The sequence below is a fragment of the Scyliorhinus canicula genome, chromosome 12 (genome assembly GCF_902713615.1).
Source record: "Scyliorhinus canicula chromosome 12, sScyCan1.1, whole genome shotgun sequence".
Lineage (NCBI taxonomy): Eukaryota > Metazoa > Chordata > Chondrichthyes > Carcharhiniformes > Scyliorhinidae > Scyliorhinus > Scyliorhinus canicula.
In genome coordinates this window covers 45,211,600-45,225,333 of record NC_052157.1, presented here as the reverse complement: position 1 = coordinate 45,225,333, position 13,734 = coordinate 45,211,600, and the positions used below count along the sequence as shown (strand labels likewise).

General features: G+C 46.4%; 1 protein-coding gene across 1 annotated transcript; it reads right to left on the bottom strand.

Annotated features, from left to right (window-relative positions):
• Window positions 1-7,609: 7,609 nt before the first annotated feature.
• Window positions 7,610-11,563, bottom strand: mex3b (mex-3 RNA binding family member B). Its single transcript, XM_038813357.1, has 2 exons — window positions 10,603-11,563; window positions 7,610-9,921 (listed from the first exon to the last, which is right to left on the bottom strand). The coding sequence occupies exons 1-2, from the start codon at window positions 10,850-10,852 to the stop codon at window positions 8,537-8,539; spliced, it is 1,635 nt and encodes a 544-aa protein (XP_038669285.1). The 5' UTR covers window positions 10,853-11,563; the 3' UTR covers window positions 7,610-8,536.
• Between the last annotated feature and the right edge of the window lie 2,171 nt (window positions 11,564-13,734).

Below are 13,734 nucleotides of genomic sequence, written 5' to 3'. Positions count from 1 at the left end.
CACACACTGGGTTAATCAGCCCAGCAGCACACACTGGGTTAATCAGCAGAGCAGCACACACTGGGTTAATCAGCCCAGCAGCACACACTGGGTTAATCAGCCCAGCAGCACACACTGGGTTAATCAGCAGGGCAGCACACACTGGGTTAATCAGCCCAGCAGCACACACTGGGTTAATCAGCCCAGCAGCACACAGTGGGTTAATCAGCAGAGCAGCACACACTGGGTTAATCAGCCCAGCAGCACACACTGGGTTAATCAGCAGAGCAGCGCACGTTGTGTTCATCAGCCCAGCAGCACACTGGGAAAATCAATGGCGTCGCTTTGGGAAAGCGATCCCAGGAACAGAAAGTAAGAAAATGGGGTTTAAAGTGTTAATGTTGCACCAGTGTGCTGGTAACAGTAGCTTGTGTCTGGAACAGAAATGTTATATTGCAAAGCAAAAGCATCTGTTGTAAACCATATTTCGACTTCCGTTTTCCCTATCGAGGACACTCCATATCTATATGATTTAGCTAAACATAGTCCATTCGGTAGCTGGTATGGGAGGAAGAGGGTTATGATGGACCTGCTGAAGGCTTGAGTTGCCTTATTTCCTTCACACCCCACCCCCCCCCCCGGCCGCCGCCAAAAAAAGGCCGCTCAAAAAAAGAACTTCAAACCTAAAAAAAAATGATATAGCACATTTCACTTGTCCCAAAGCCAATGAAGTACCTTGAAAGTCTGGTCACTGTTATAATTAGAAAATATGGCAGCCAATTTCTGCACAGCAAGCTCCTGCAAAACAGCAGTGAGATAATGACGGGGTTGTCATTAAGTTAATGTTTCCAGAAGGGGAAGCAATAAATATCCACAAGAAGTAAAATGAATCCCTGTTATCCGTTGATGTCTTGTAATATACAGCCTGTGAGTGGGTGCAAAATATTCCTTCTTCACCCAGCCTTGGATGTGTGTGTGATCACTCTGTAGAAACAAGTCAGAAAATAATCATTGCACAGCCGTAAATGATCACAGGTTACCTTCCCACCACTGATACAAAACCCTACCATAATGGTGTGCTCGCCGCCGTCCGGATACTCCCACAGGACTTCCTGGTCTCAGCTGGAAAACGTGTATCAATTCCTCACTCAGCCAATAGACTGGAACGTGGTGCAGTAACTACTCCAGGAGATCCCGTGCCTTTCCTGGAAGTGTGGCGGCGATTCTGCCAGATTTTTTGGCAGAGTTGGGGGGGCGGAGTCAGCTCCAAGGAGATTCCCGACGTTCGACCTTGTTGCAGTCGCACACAAAAAAAAACCTGACCAATTGGCTCACTGTGCAATAGGGGGAAATAAGGACAAGTCCCTTCCCTGCAAAAGTGACGGGTGGAAGCAACATCCACGAAACAAAAATACATTATTTTTAAGTCGAAAATGGTGCAAGTTAAGTATGCTCCTTCAATCGCAAGGCCCAAGCTTCCAAACATAATACAGACAGAGCGAGAGCCCGGAGTCTGTCGGAGAGGACAAGGCATTCCCTTTGTTTTCTATTCCAACCAGTGTGTGTGAGCTAACCATGTGACTCTCCCATTAGGAATATTTCCTTCAGCATCAATCATAATGTCCAGTGCTTTTTTGTTAATCCTTGTTCAGGCAGTCCCAAATCACTCACGGATACTAAGACTCTTACCGGCAACTGTGGAGGGCTTCAGCGCCTTTACCAGTGTTGCATTTCGAGCCAACCAGTAGGGATTACTGAAGTGTGACCAGTGCTGGAACTCCTGCCAAGTGCCTTCCGTCTCCATCGCTTCAGGAGCCTGCCTTTTGCTCAGTGCTGTGCCAAGTAAATTTGGCTGTGACTGGCAGCTCACCAGCTGGACAAATGCCCGGTGAAAGAGTCAACTGAAACTCGGGATTCACATCCGGGCTTCCGGTCTCCCTGTCTTACCTCGTTTATTACGAGCACGCCGTATGTAAACATTCTGTGTAATAAGCATTTAGATTTCGCTATTAGATGCTTAGTGTCACAAATGGCTTCTCCGTGCTATAATTATCCCTTATATTATTGTTGACATCAAAACAGTGTCCCCAGCAGTTTTGGAACTGTTAAATACTGTACATGTTTACATATTGGAGTTTTCAGCTTCAGTCGGCAGCTGGCATTCCCCGATTGGACTAAGCCAAAATCTAATAGAGTCATAAAGGTCTACAACACAGAAAAGGCCCTTTGGCCCATCATGTCTGGAACCGGTCAAAAACAACCACCTAACTGTTCTAATTCCATTTTCCAGCACTTTGCCCATAGCCTTGGCATCGCAAGTGCACATCTAAATACTACTTAAATGTTATAATGGTCGCTGCCTCCCCCATCCTTTCAGGCAGTGAGTTCCACACTCCCACCAGCCTCTGGGTGAATTTTTTTCCCCTCACATCTCCTCTAAACCTTCTGTCGCTTACCTTAAATCTATGCCCCCTGGTCATCGATTCTTCCACGAAGGGGAACAGTTTCTTCCTATCTATGCCCTTCATAATTTTATACATCTCAATCATGTTCACCCTCAGCTTCCTCTGCTCTAATGATAATAATCCTTGTCTATCCAATCTCTCTTCATAACTAAAGCTCTCCAGCCCAGACAACATCATGGTAAATCTCCTCTGCATCCTTTCCAGCACTGTCACATCCCTCCATAATGTGGATTCCAGGATGACGCACAATACTCTAGCTGTGGCCTAACCAACATTTTATACAGTTCCAGCATAACCTCCCTGCTCTTAAACTCAATGCCTCAGCTAATAATGGCAAGTATACCAGATGCCTTCTTAACCACTCTATCCATCTGCGCGACTACGTTATGCGATGGGTGTATATGCACACCAAGGTCCGTCTGATACTTGGTGCTTCCCAGAGTCCTGCTGTTTATCATATATTCCGTTGCCTTGCTTGTCCTGCACAAGTACATCACCTCACACTTATCCGGATTGCCACTGATCGGCCTATTTGACCAGCCCGTCTATATCCCCCTGTAATCTAAGGCTATCCTCTTTTAAGGATATATATAAGGCTATTTACCATCCCACCAATTTTCGTAAAATTTGCATACTTATTGATCAACCCTCCTACATTCATGTCTAAATCATTGTTATAAACCACAAACAGCAAGAGTGCCAACTAATATGGGTCATGGATTAAAAATACAGAGGCAAGAATCCATTAAACAATGTTCACATATGATCCAGGAGGTCCTGTTCTAGTGTGATATGGTGTGCTTGCTTTATTCTCCCAGATGCAGAGAATATTGCTATGAGGTAACTTAGACCATGGATGAAACACAAATGGACATAAAATTAAATTGCATAATCCGGCAATTGGTCCAAAATACCTATGCCTGCTCTTCAAAAGAGCTCATCAATTAGTCGCACTCCCTCCACGATACCTGATTGCTATTTACCCAATCACAATGGTTTTGAATTTATGACTGCTTGGCTCAGTCACAAGCACAAATATGAGCAGAAATAAATGAAGGACGATCCTTATCTATGTAAATGAATGGCTTCAGTGACACAATTCATCAGTTCATTGCCTCTAGCAAAACATACAATAGTTTGTGTCAACATATTTACCATAAACTCTAATAGCGCTCCCTGTGGTACAAGGAAAAAAAGCACCATCTGGTTGGTATAGGACTGGGCCAAATGGTGTTGAGTAGCTATTTTGTGATGGGCTGAAGATCAATGAGGACCACGATTGAGGTTACTTTTGGCCTCAGTGTAGATAAATATCAGCCAACAATCCATTGCTATTCACACAAAAGTGCTTCTTTCCCCCTACCATTGGCAGCCATGTCGTCAGCGGCTGAGGCTCTCAATTGCAGTTAATATACGCCCACTTGTGACACTAATAAAGATTATTGAAATCAAATGAAAATGAAAATCGCTTATTGTCACAAGTAGGCTTCAAATGAAGTTACTGTGAAAAGCTTCTAGTCGCCACATTCTGGCTCCTGTTCGGGGAGGCTGGTACGGGAATTGAACTGTGCTGCTGGTCTGCCTTAGTCTGCTTTAAAAGCCAGCTCTTTAGGCCTGTGCTAAACCAGATTATTATTATAAACTCTGAGATTCTCTCTCTGAGCCTCTCCCTCCAAGACCCTCCTTTGCAGGTGGCATGATAGCACAGTGGTTCGCACTGTTGCTTCACAGCGCCAGGGTCCCAGATTTGATTCCCAGCTTGGGTCACTGTCTCTGCGGAGTCTGCGTGGGTTTCCTCCAGGTGCTCCGGTTTCCTCCCACAAGTCCCGAAAGACGTGCTGTTAGGTAATTTGGAAATTCTGAATTCTCCCTCTGTGTACCCGAACAGGCACCGCAATGTGGCGACTGGGAGCTTTTCACAGTAACTTCATTGCAGTGTTAATGTAAGCCTACTTGTGACAATAAAGATTATATTATTATAAAATCTACCTTTCGTTAGGTGTTTTGGCTACTTTTCCTAATGTCTCCTTTCTTGGCTTAGTGTCAACAATGTGGGGTGTTTACACTCTCATCAGGCACCTTGGGATGTTTAACTGTGTAAATTCAACTTACTTGTTGTTGGGTGGTGACAGGTTTTAGTTTGTCCTGTCTCAACACATTAGCAAAGAATAGTTACTTGGCCAAGACAATGGAGGGCTCCCAATGGAGTGATACCACCCCCCACCCACCCAATTCATAAATTGTTGGCTCAAAGTGGTAGCATACAGATTTACACCCACAATCCAGTCAGCCAATCACAACGAACAAATGTCAGAAGTCAAGTGACCTCAGATCCTTGTTACGCACCCAGAAATGATTGGCCGACCAGAGATCTGCTGCATCCTTTACAATCAATGAGCTGTACATAGTCAATACTTTTCATTCTTAACTTAAAATGTTAACTAATACAATTGCACCGATGATGAACCGCCCCCACAGCTAAGAAGCCCATGAAGAAAGATTTCTTAACAGATTTGTTAATGTGCTTGATTTTTAAAATGTCTAAATGACCATCTACTTTACAGAACATGCACAAAGATTCAATTCAGCCCGCTGTGCATTTTGTTCTTTGCTTATAACATTAATTCAATATATAATCGAGATTGTCCATATTAAGCTATTTTATTTAAAATACCCATTTCTTTGTTTCCAATTAAAGGTCAATTTAGCTTGACCAATCCACCTACCCTGCACATCTTTGGGTTGTTGGGGTGAGGCCCATGCAAACATGTGGAGAATGTGCAAATCCACACGGACAGAGACCCGGGATCGAACCCAGGTCCTCAGCGCTTTGAGGCAGCAGTGCTAAATACTGCGCCACCATGCCGCCAGTCTACATTAAGCTATTGATATATTTTATGGCCGAAGCTATGATTGAAAGATTAGAAACATAGAAAATAGGAGCAGGAGCCATTCGACCCTTCGAGCCATTCATTATGATCATGGCTGATCTTCCAACTCAATAGCCTGATCCCGCCTCATCCTTTGATCCTCTTCATCCCAAGTGCCATTTCTAACTGCTTCTTGAAAGCAGACAATGTTTGGCCTCAACTGCTTTCTGTGGCAGCAAATTTACATTTCACAACATAAAATCCTACCTTGTCTCAAAGTTGTTTGCTTATATGGTTCATGTTAGGGGAAAAGAACATTTAATGAGACTGGTTAGTAATGGTCCCACAACCAATATGAAGAACTAAATAGCTGACGTAAATGACATGTATTCAGGAATAAAAACATTTTGAAAGTAGAGCAGCTTCCTAAAGACTACAATCAAGTCTATAGTAGCAATGAGGTATTTCACTCACTCCTGGACATCTTTCTAATACTTTACATGTTGGAAAGTCAAAGGAGAAAAAGTGGAAATTACTTATTCACAAAATAGCTAACAGGGCTCTGAGAGAAGTCAGACTCTGCCTATTAAAATATTAGACCAGAAGATCTCAAAATGGAGTTCATGGATAACTGGAGGTCCTTAGAGACTTTATGAGGGGGACGGCGATGCAGGGCAAGCCTTGAGTGAGCAACTTCCCCAGGCACTGCGGTGTTCGAACAAGTGACCACTGGGGGCATTCTCTACTCTACTTGGGTTCCTGCTCTCGCTGGGCTCGTACTCTCCTGGTGTTTTCTCCTATACAGCTCTAATGGGGTTTCTTCCAAGGATGGACAGACTTTATAGTGAGAAGCAGGCACACCCACCTCATAGATGTTGGTAAATACCTGCTTTCTTCCAAGTTAAAACACTGCTTACATGCAGCATTTTTGTATTGAGCATTATAAAGAACTATAGCTTAGATGGGACTTTGTGATTACTAATCTATTTGAAAATGGATCCTTCAACCAAAATATTTGAGAACAGATTTTCTCAATTTGAGCGCAACAGAGCAATGTAACAGGTTTAGATAAAGGATCTGGATCGGCGCAGGCTGGGAGGGCCGAAGGGCCTGTTCCTGTGCTGTAATTTTCTTTGTTCTATATACATTGAAAATTGAAAAACTACCTCAGCTATCCACCTGGCCGATGAATGTAAAGTTCTTTAGTGTGATTTTAAGGCTTACAATGCAAATTGCATTTAGTTGGATTTTATTCACACAAATATCGATCTGTAGGAAATGAAAGTGTAATATCCTTCATGTTAGTCCATGGATTGTTTTATTGAACCCAGCAAACATTCTACTGCGCAACATCACATTAACATGGTTTCATGCCAGGTGGATACCAATTTATCAGCAGCACAAACCGAATCAGAAGTCTCTCATCTGAAAAGCTAACCCATTGTTGTCATCTTTCCCCAGCTCATTCATACCTGCAGAGAGCATCTTGAACATCCCAAGGGGGGGGGGGGGGGGTGTTATTTTTAAAAAGCTTTCCCCGTAGAACATCTGCTTTACTGTTTTAGGAACTTTTCCCTTCCGAACGTAGGCTCAGACCACACCTAATAACAGTTAACTTTTCGAAAGCAGCTGCAGCTTCATATCCCTGGAAAAGGTCCAAGCAGCAAATTCACTGTAACAGAAGACGGGTCATGCAAGGCTAGTGAAAAGGAAACGTTTCCAATTCATTAAATCATGAGCCACATAAGGCCAAGTCTGCTCTGGTCCATTATTGTCACGACAGCTGGAGTGTACGTCTGTTTGTGAGAGAGCACCCAAAGACCAAGAACCATTTCACAACTGTACCAAAGCACCAGAATCTTTTTTAAAGTAGTTGGAAATGAAGATTAAACAATTAAGTGCACTTCTCCTACCCAATACTCTGAAAAAGCCACAATCGTTTAAAAATAGTTGGTATTTATTTCAAATTAACAACAGTCTGAACTACAAGCCAAACAGCACGTGCAGCAACTATTAAACCAGCTGTAGTATATGGTTTTCTCCACAGTATCTTAAGCATGACTTTAACACAGATTCTAAGCAGATCTAAGGGTCTACAGTGTGCATGCACAGTAGAACAAAGAACCCTGTTCTGAAGCAAATATTCACTGCTGTCAGTGATTTTATTAACTCATTCACAAATTTTGTCAATTAAGAGGTTTGGTACTCTCCTTAATAAGTACTCTTATCATTCTGGCAGCTTGTAGTGTGTCTACAGTGTGTGTAGTATATTAAGACCAACAAATGCTTCAAGAATTGTTGATTCCATGTACCAATTTTATTTATATAGAAATACTTAAAAAAAACATGAAGTAGCACCATTACTTAAGTTTTACCTTTATTATGTAGAACTTTAAATGTCAGAAAAATAAAACTCTTGATACAATTTCAATTCTTGTCTCAGCAAATATAATATTAGTATTTGACCATGAGGTTAAAGGCCCTTTATCATAAAATAAAATATATTTCGTTTTTAAACTTTGCTCAATAAAGTACATTTACGATCAAGTAACTTCACCTACATATACATAAACAAGTGGTAAACAAATGTATTAAAATAGAAATACTAAAAACTATAGTGGTGCAACAGAATTTGTAATTTTTCACTGGTTTCTACTTGTACAAATGTTAGAAAGCTTAACTGTTTCCTTTCATTGATTTTTGCTACTTTTATAATTTTGTTTTCGTAATAATATAGAATAAAATATGTTTTATATCATTGGCTAGAAAATATGCTGGGTGAAGCGGGTTTTTAAAAGTCTCTCTTGTCCACTTCTAGTCCTACCCTCTCCTGAATACTGCTTGTCTGACACACGGTATGGTCTCTAGACCCAGAGAGGACAGTGTTGTGTGAGATATTAACAAAACTATCATACAGTGTTCCAGCCCTGGTTTAAGGCCATTTGAAAATAAAAAGATTTGTTTTAACCCAGCTACAAAAAAGTCTCACTGAAATTAAATTAAAATACTTGTAAACATCTGCCATACGAAATATAATTTTTCAAGTCAAAAAAGAATAAAATACTTCAATCTGTAACGCAATTCTCATTTAGAATTCTCTTTTTAAAACCTGCGGATTTCACATAATATACGCGATATGTAGTTTTTTTTTTGCTAACTTTGTTCTTCTGGATCTTGGTCATTTGCAGCGTTACAAAGATGTGCTGCTGCTGTTGCTGTTTTTTAAGAAAATATGCGTATAGCCTGAGTTACAGCTTTGCGACAGACAGGGCATTCAGGCTCACTCGTCTCACAGATCCTGTTCGCACAATCCATGCAGAAGAGGTTGTGGCCACAGGGGACCAGGGCAGCGATCACCTCGCTCTCCAAACACATCAGGCAGTCTCGGCTACCTTTCCGTCTCATGCTGGAGGAGGACGAGGAGGAGGAGGAGGAAGAGGAGGAGGACGACGAGCAGGAGCCACTGGGCACGCCGGGAACCCCGCCAGCGAGGTGGCCGCCGCCGGGCAGTGCGGCGGCGGGGATCCCGCCGTTGGTGAAAGGGACCAGGCCGATCGCCGAAGGGACGCCGTGGAGAGGGTCGCTGCGCACCCGGCGGGCGAGCGGATGGTGCTCAGCGGCGGTTCCGTTCACCTGCAGCGGAGGAGGAGGGAGAGGGGGTGGCGGTGGTGGGGAGAGCCGGGGCGGCGGGGCGCCCGCCGAGCCTACGCTGTTGGCCCGCCGCTGCTGCGCCGAGGATCCGCCGTTGCTGGAAGCGCCGGGCGGATTGGGGCGCTCGAACTGGGACCAGATGATGGTGGAGGGCGGGGGCGCGGGGGCCGGGTCGAAGCTGGGAGACTCGAAGCCCAGATCCCGCTCGCTTTCCCCGGGCAGGGTGGCGGCTAGGGGCTCCCCGCCGCCGCCACCCCCGCCGTAGACGAAGCTGCCGTTGCCGTTGACCCCGTTGGCGGGAAAGTGGGCGGGGGGACTGTAGTCGGCCAGGCGGCCGGCGGGGCTGAAGTAAGAGTCGGTGGACGTGCTGCCCAGCGAGCTGGAGCTGTCGTTGCGGTAAGTGGAGAAGGGTTTCCGCCCGGGGCTCGGTTTGTTCCACAGGCTGCCCGGGCCGCCCAGCTCGAAACCCACGTCGGTGCCGTTGGCGTGGAAGTCGTTGTCGTCCGTCAGCTCGATCAGACCGCCCGTCCTCATGGCGATGTGAGCTTCGATCTCCTCCCTGGCCCGGTCCACATTCTCGGGCATCCCGGTCACCTCGAAGACGGGCTCCTTGTCCCGGCTCGGGGTGACGATGTAAGTGTGTGTCTGCTGCTGGATCCGCTTGATGGTCGCCCCCTTGGGCCCCACCACCAGCCCCACCACCCGGTAAGGGACTCGCACCTGGATGCTGGTCTGGCCGGGCAGGTTGGGAGGCCCCGGCGCCGCGCCGTTCAGCGCCGTGTTCTTGTTGCGGGAAGCTCGGATCATGGAGAAGTGCTCGGCCGCCGAGATAATCTCCCGCCTGGCCATGGCCACATCCTCCTTGCGACCGGTCACAACGAAGACTGGCTCCTCCCCGCGCACCGGAGTCTTGATGTAGGTGTTAGTCTTTGCCCGCAAAGCTTTGATTTTGCAACCTTACAGCAAGAGAAAAAAAACAAACAAACCCCATCGTTTAGTCACAAAACATCACATGTCTCCCAAGCTCTTTAAAAAAAAACACGAGAAGCAGAATGAAAATAAGACTCAAAGCTCAAACAAGACATTTCTTCCCCCCTTTTTTGCACAATGAGCTCCTCTCGCATGTCTGCACTTTCCTTTGTCATCACCATTACTCAAGGAGAGAGAGGGGAGAGAGAGCACAAAGTGTTCAAGATTCCCGCTGCCAGCAATTCTCTACCTCTGTTACAGCTTTACACTTTCCCTTTGTGATCATCACCCAGATGATTTATTTGCAACTAGCTAAGGCACACCAGCTCCCGAATAAAGAGACACATGCACTGTGGAAAAGGATACATGCTGTAGAATACTGGAGAGGACACACACACATAGAGAGAGAAAGAGGGAGCAATGATGCATAGTTGCAGGAGATACTGGACAGGATGCAGTGAAGATATACCGAATAAAGAGACACGTTGTTACGGAATAAAGATACACTGACTGAACAGATGCATTGTATCAGCAGCCTACACAGATAGTCACAGACACGGGATAAAGATACATTGTATCCCATCAGCTCATGTCAGCATCAAATTGCAACATTTTAAACCCAGGAAGGAATCGCAGGGCCAAAAACAAACCCTTCGGCGGCTCTTTACCTTGTCTCCCCACGATCTCTGCGACATGCTCCGAGCTGGGCACGGGCACGCACTCGGTCATGTTGACGCTCTTCTTCCTCGGCTCGTTGTCGTAAATGGAGTTCTCGTCGTTGTCCAGACCGAGCAGCGAGAGCTGATCCAGGGCGATCTGCAGCGCTCTCTGGTCATCCAGCGTCTCTCCTCCTCCGTTGTTATTGTTGCTGCTGCCGCCGGGGTTCCGCTCCATGTCGGTGAAGAGAGAGCTCGGCATCTTTTTTTATGAAAGGAGAGAGAGGGAGGGAGGGAAAGAGAGAGAGAGAGAGGCTGAGCCCGGGAGAAGCAGGAAGGAATCAAGACAAAGCAAAACGAGAGGGGAGGGTATAGGGAGGGAGGGGGTAGAGGAGGAGGAGAGGGGGGGAAGGGAAAGAGACAAGAGAGGAAACGCTGGAGTCTCGAAGCAGTGCAGGAGAAGCTCCCCGGGTGGGAGCCCAAAGCCAAGGCAGTGGCCGACTTCTGGGGCCGCAGCTCCCCCCAAACTGCCTTTGTGTCTGTTCCCAGAGGGAGGGGGAGGCAGTGAACACAGCGAGTGGGCACCCAAAGCCGCTTTACCGAGGGGAGGGGGGTTTCTGAACAATATATAGATGATATATCCTCAGAGCAGCTCTTCCCCTCCCTCCCCGGTCGGCAGCAGAGTATGAGCTCCGCCTGGCTGCCTTCCCTCCCTCCCTCTCTCTCTCTCTCTCTTTGTGTGTGTGTGTGTTTTTGGGAGGGGAGGGGGGAGGGAACCGGCTGGCTGTCTCTCTCTCTCTCTCTCTGGCCCCGCTCTCAGCACCGTCTCGTCGTGTCCAGCTCCAGTCTCAGCCCCGGCACTGCTGCCGAGCAATGCGGCCCCATGACATCAGCCCCGCACGGCGGGGTCGGCGGGCAGAGGTGAAGCGGCGAAGGCGCCTCATTGGCCCGGGGAGAGAGGAGGGAGTTCAGGCAGCAAGTGAATGGGACCGTCCCCTCCCCTATCCTCCCTCCCTCCTTCCTACAACTCTCCCAACAATGAAACAATACCAGCTGCAGCACGGAGATGGCCTTTTTTCTCCCCCTCCCCGACAAAACAGGTAGTCGACACACAGAGATAACCTGAAAGGGATTCTTGCAATCGGAGTTGCAAGTCTTGAATCCCCCCCCCCCCCGAAAAATAATGAATTTAATTCATTGTATGCAATGTGAAAGCATTGAGCAGTCACTGAAATCAATGTGATGGTCTTCCACTGTTACAAATAGCTACTGGGATATTTTCAGTCAAATTAACAATATTGCACGATGCTTAAGATCAAATGTGTATTCCCTAATGGTCGTGTTGGGAACACCTACAGGGTGCACACAAACCAGCACCGCATTGTATCATTGCTGCTCTTAATATTAATGAACCACGCTGCATAATAGTGGACCGTATTCTTAACCCCGTGTTATTATCATTTTCCCCCCTCTGGTTGGCTGCTGATGGGTTTATTTCCCGGAGGTGTTTTTTTTTTGACCAGCCCAAACAGGGCAAACCGAATCCCAGCAGCAACGTTTTGCACCAGCTTTGCGAAATGTGGATTGAGAAGGACGAGGTGTTGTCCGGCCACTGTTTATCAGGGCGAAAGCTGGCCGGTCCCAGGCTCCTCCGAAAGCAGCGCAAAGGCGCGTTCCTGCTCGCCCACTGGTTATTCCGCCCAGAGCAGCCTGTCATTGCTGCGAGGCGGGCGGGCTCCTGAGTCGCCGCGGTGTCCGCAGCTCAGAAACTGTTCAGCCTCTCAAATAAAATGAAAATCAATTCTTTTGTCCACGGCCGGGAGAATTGGCTGTCTTATATTTGTGGGTAATTACGTCAGAACGGAGCTCTGTGAGTGAGAGAACTGCAAATCAGACCCCCCCCCCCCCCCCAACACACACACACAATAAAGATCACCCAGCGCCCTCAGAGTCTCTTCTACCTAAGGGTGGCGGTTCGGAAATTGCGGTGCAAGTTCCATCGCAGTGCATCAAATTCCTGGGCAGCGTTACTACAGCTTGATTTTAGATAGACGGTATTGGACACATCACTCGAGTCTATTGTCATTCCGTTTGATAACAAGTTGCAGGGGGGGGGGGGGGGGGGTGAGGTGAATGAGAAAGGGCAGCGCCCTTTTCTCTCTGTTCGCTTCATGTGTGCGAGAAATCGCACCCAGGCGACAAAGAGAGTCGACTTGTTATCAAATAACAGCCGCCCGGTGCGGATGAGCAACACAGGTGAACATATCCACCCCAGCACCGTGTTTGCTCAGCCCTGTTAACTGGTATGTGCCATTTCCAGTGAGACCTTCCAGAGCGGGTTATTTAATGACAATTGGGCAAGAAATATATAATAAATGTTCTTTTTTTCTCTCCATTTAATGGCGCAGAGTAGAGTCTAACATCGCTTTGAACAGAATGAACTGGTGGAAATAATTAAGTGTCAGCATGTATTTGCCCATGATCAGATTGTAATTCAGTGTTATGGGGGGGGGGGGGGTTAGGGTTTCAGGTTTAAAGTCCATTTGATGGTTAGAATTTTAACGAATTCCAAAAATGATGGGAGCTTGAAATGTTATTTAGAGGATCATAAAAGGCCAATCACAATGCCACATCTTTCAGCATAACCAGAAATTAAATTTAAAAGCTACATGTTTGCAATACAACATTTTTTTTTGTTTATTTTTTGAAAAAGGGGCATTTGCTCGGCGAATGGGAGGGGGGAGGGACACATGGGTTTGAGAATGGTAACAGCCACACACACACAAGAGAATTCCATAATGCTCGGCTCTGCATTCAGATTTGAAGAAAAGGCTATTTGTGGGCGTGAGCATCGGGAGGGAGATGGATCAGCTCCTCGATCACAAAAGACATTTTTTCAGCTCAGTTTGAAACCGCTGGGACGGAAAGTGACTGCCCTGCTCCCACAATGCTTATGTTAATAGACACGGCTCTAAAAAACCCTCTCAATGGGGAAGCATTTTTTTTTGTCCATCGCTCTCTGCCTGTCTATTTAACATAATCACGTCGGGCTTCTAACACATTAGCTGTGTTTCTCTGCCCTCGGTTATTTCCTCCGAATTTCCTCTTTCAGAATTCGCAAATAATTCCCAATCCCCCCCCCCC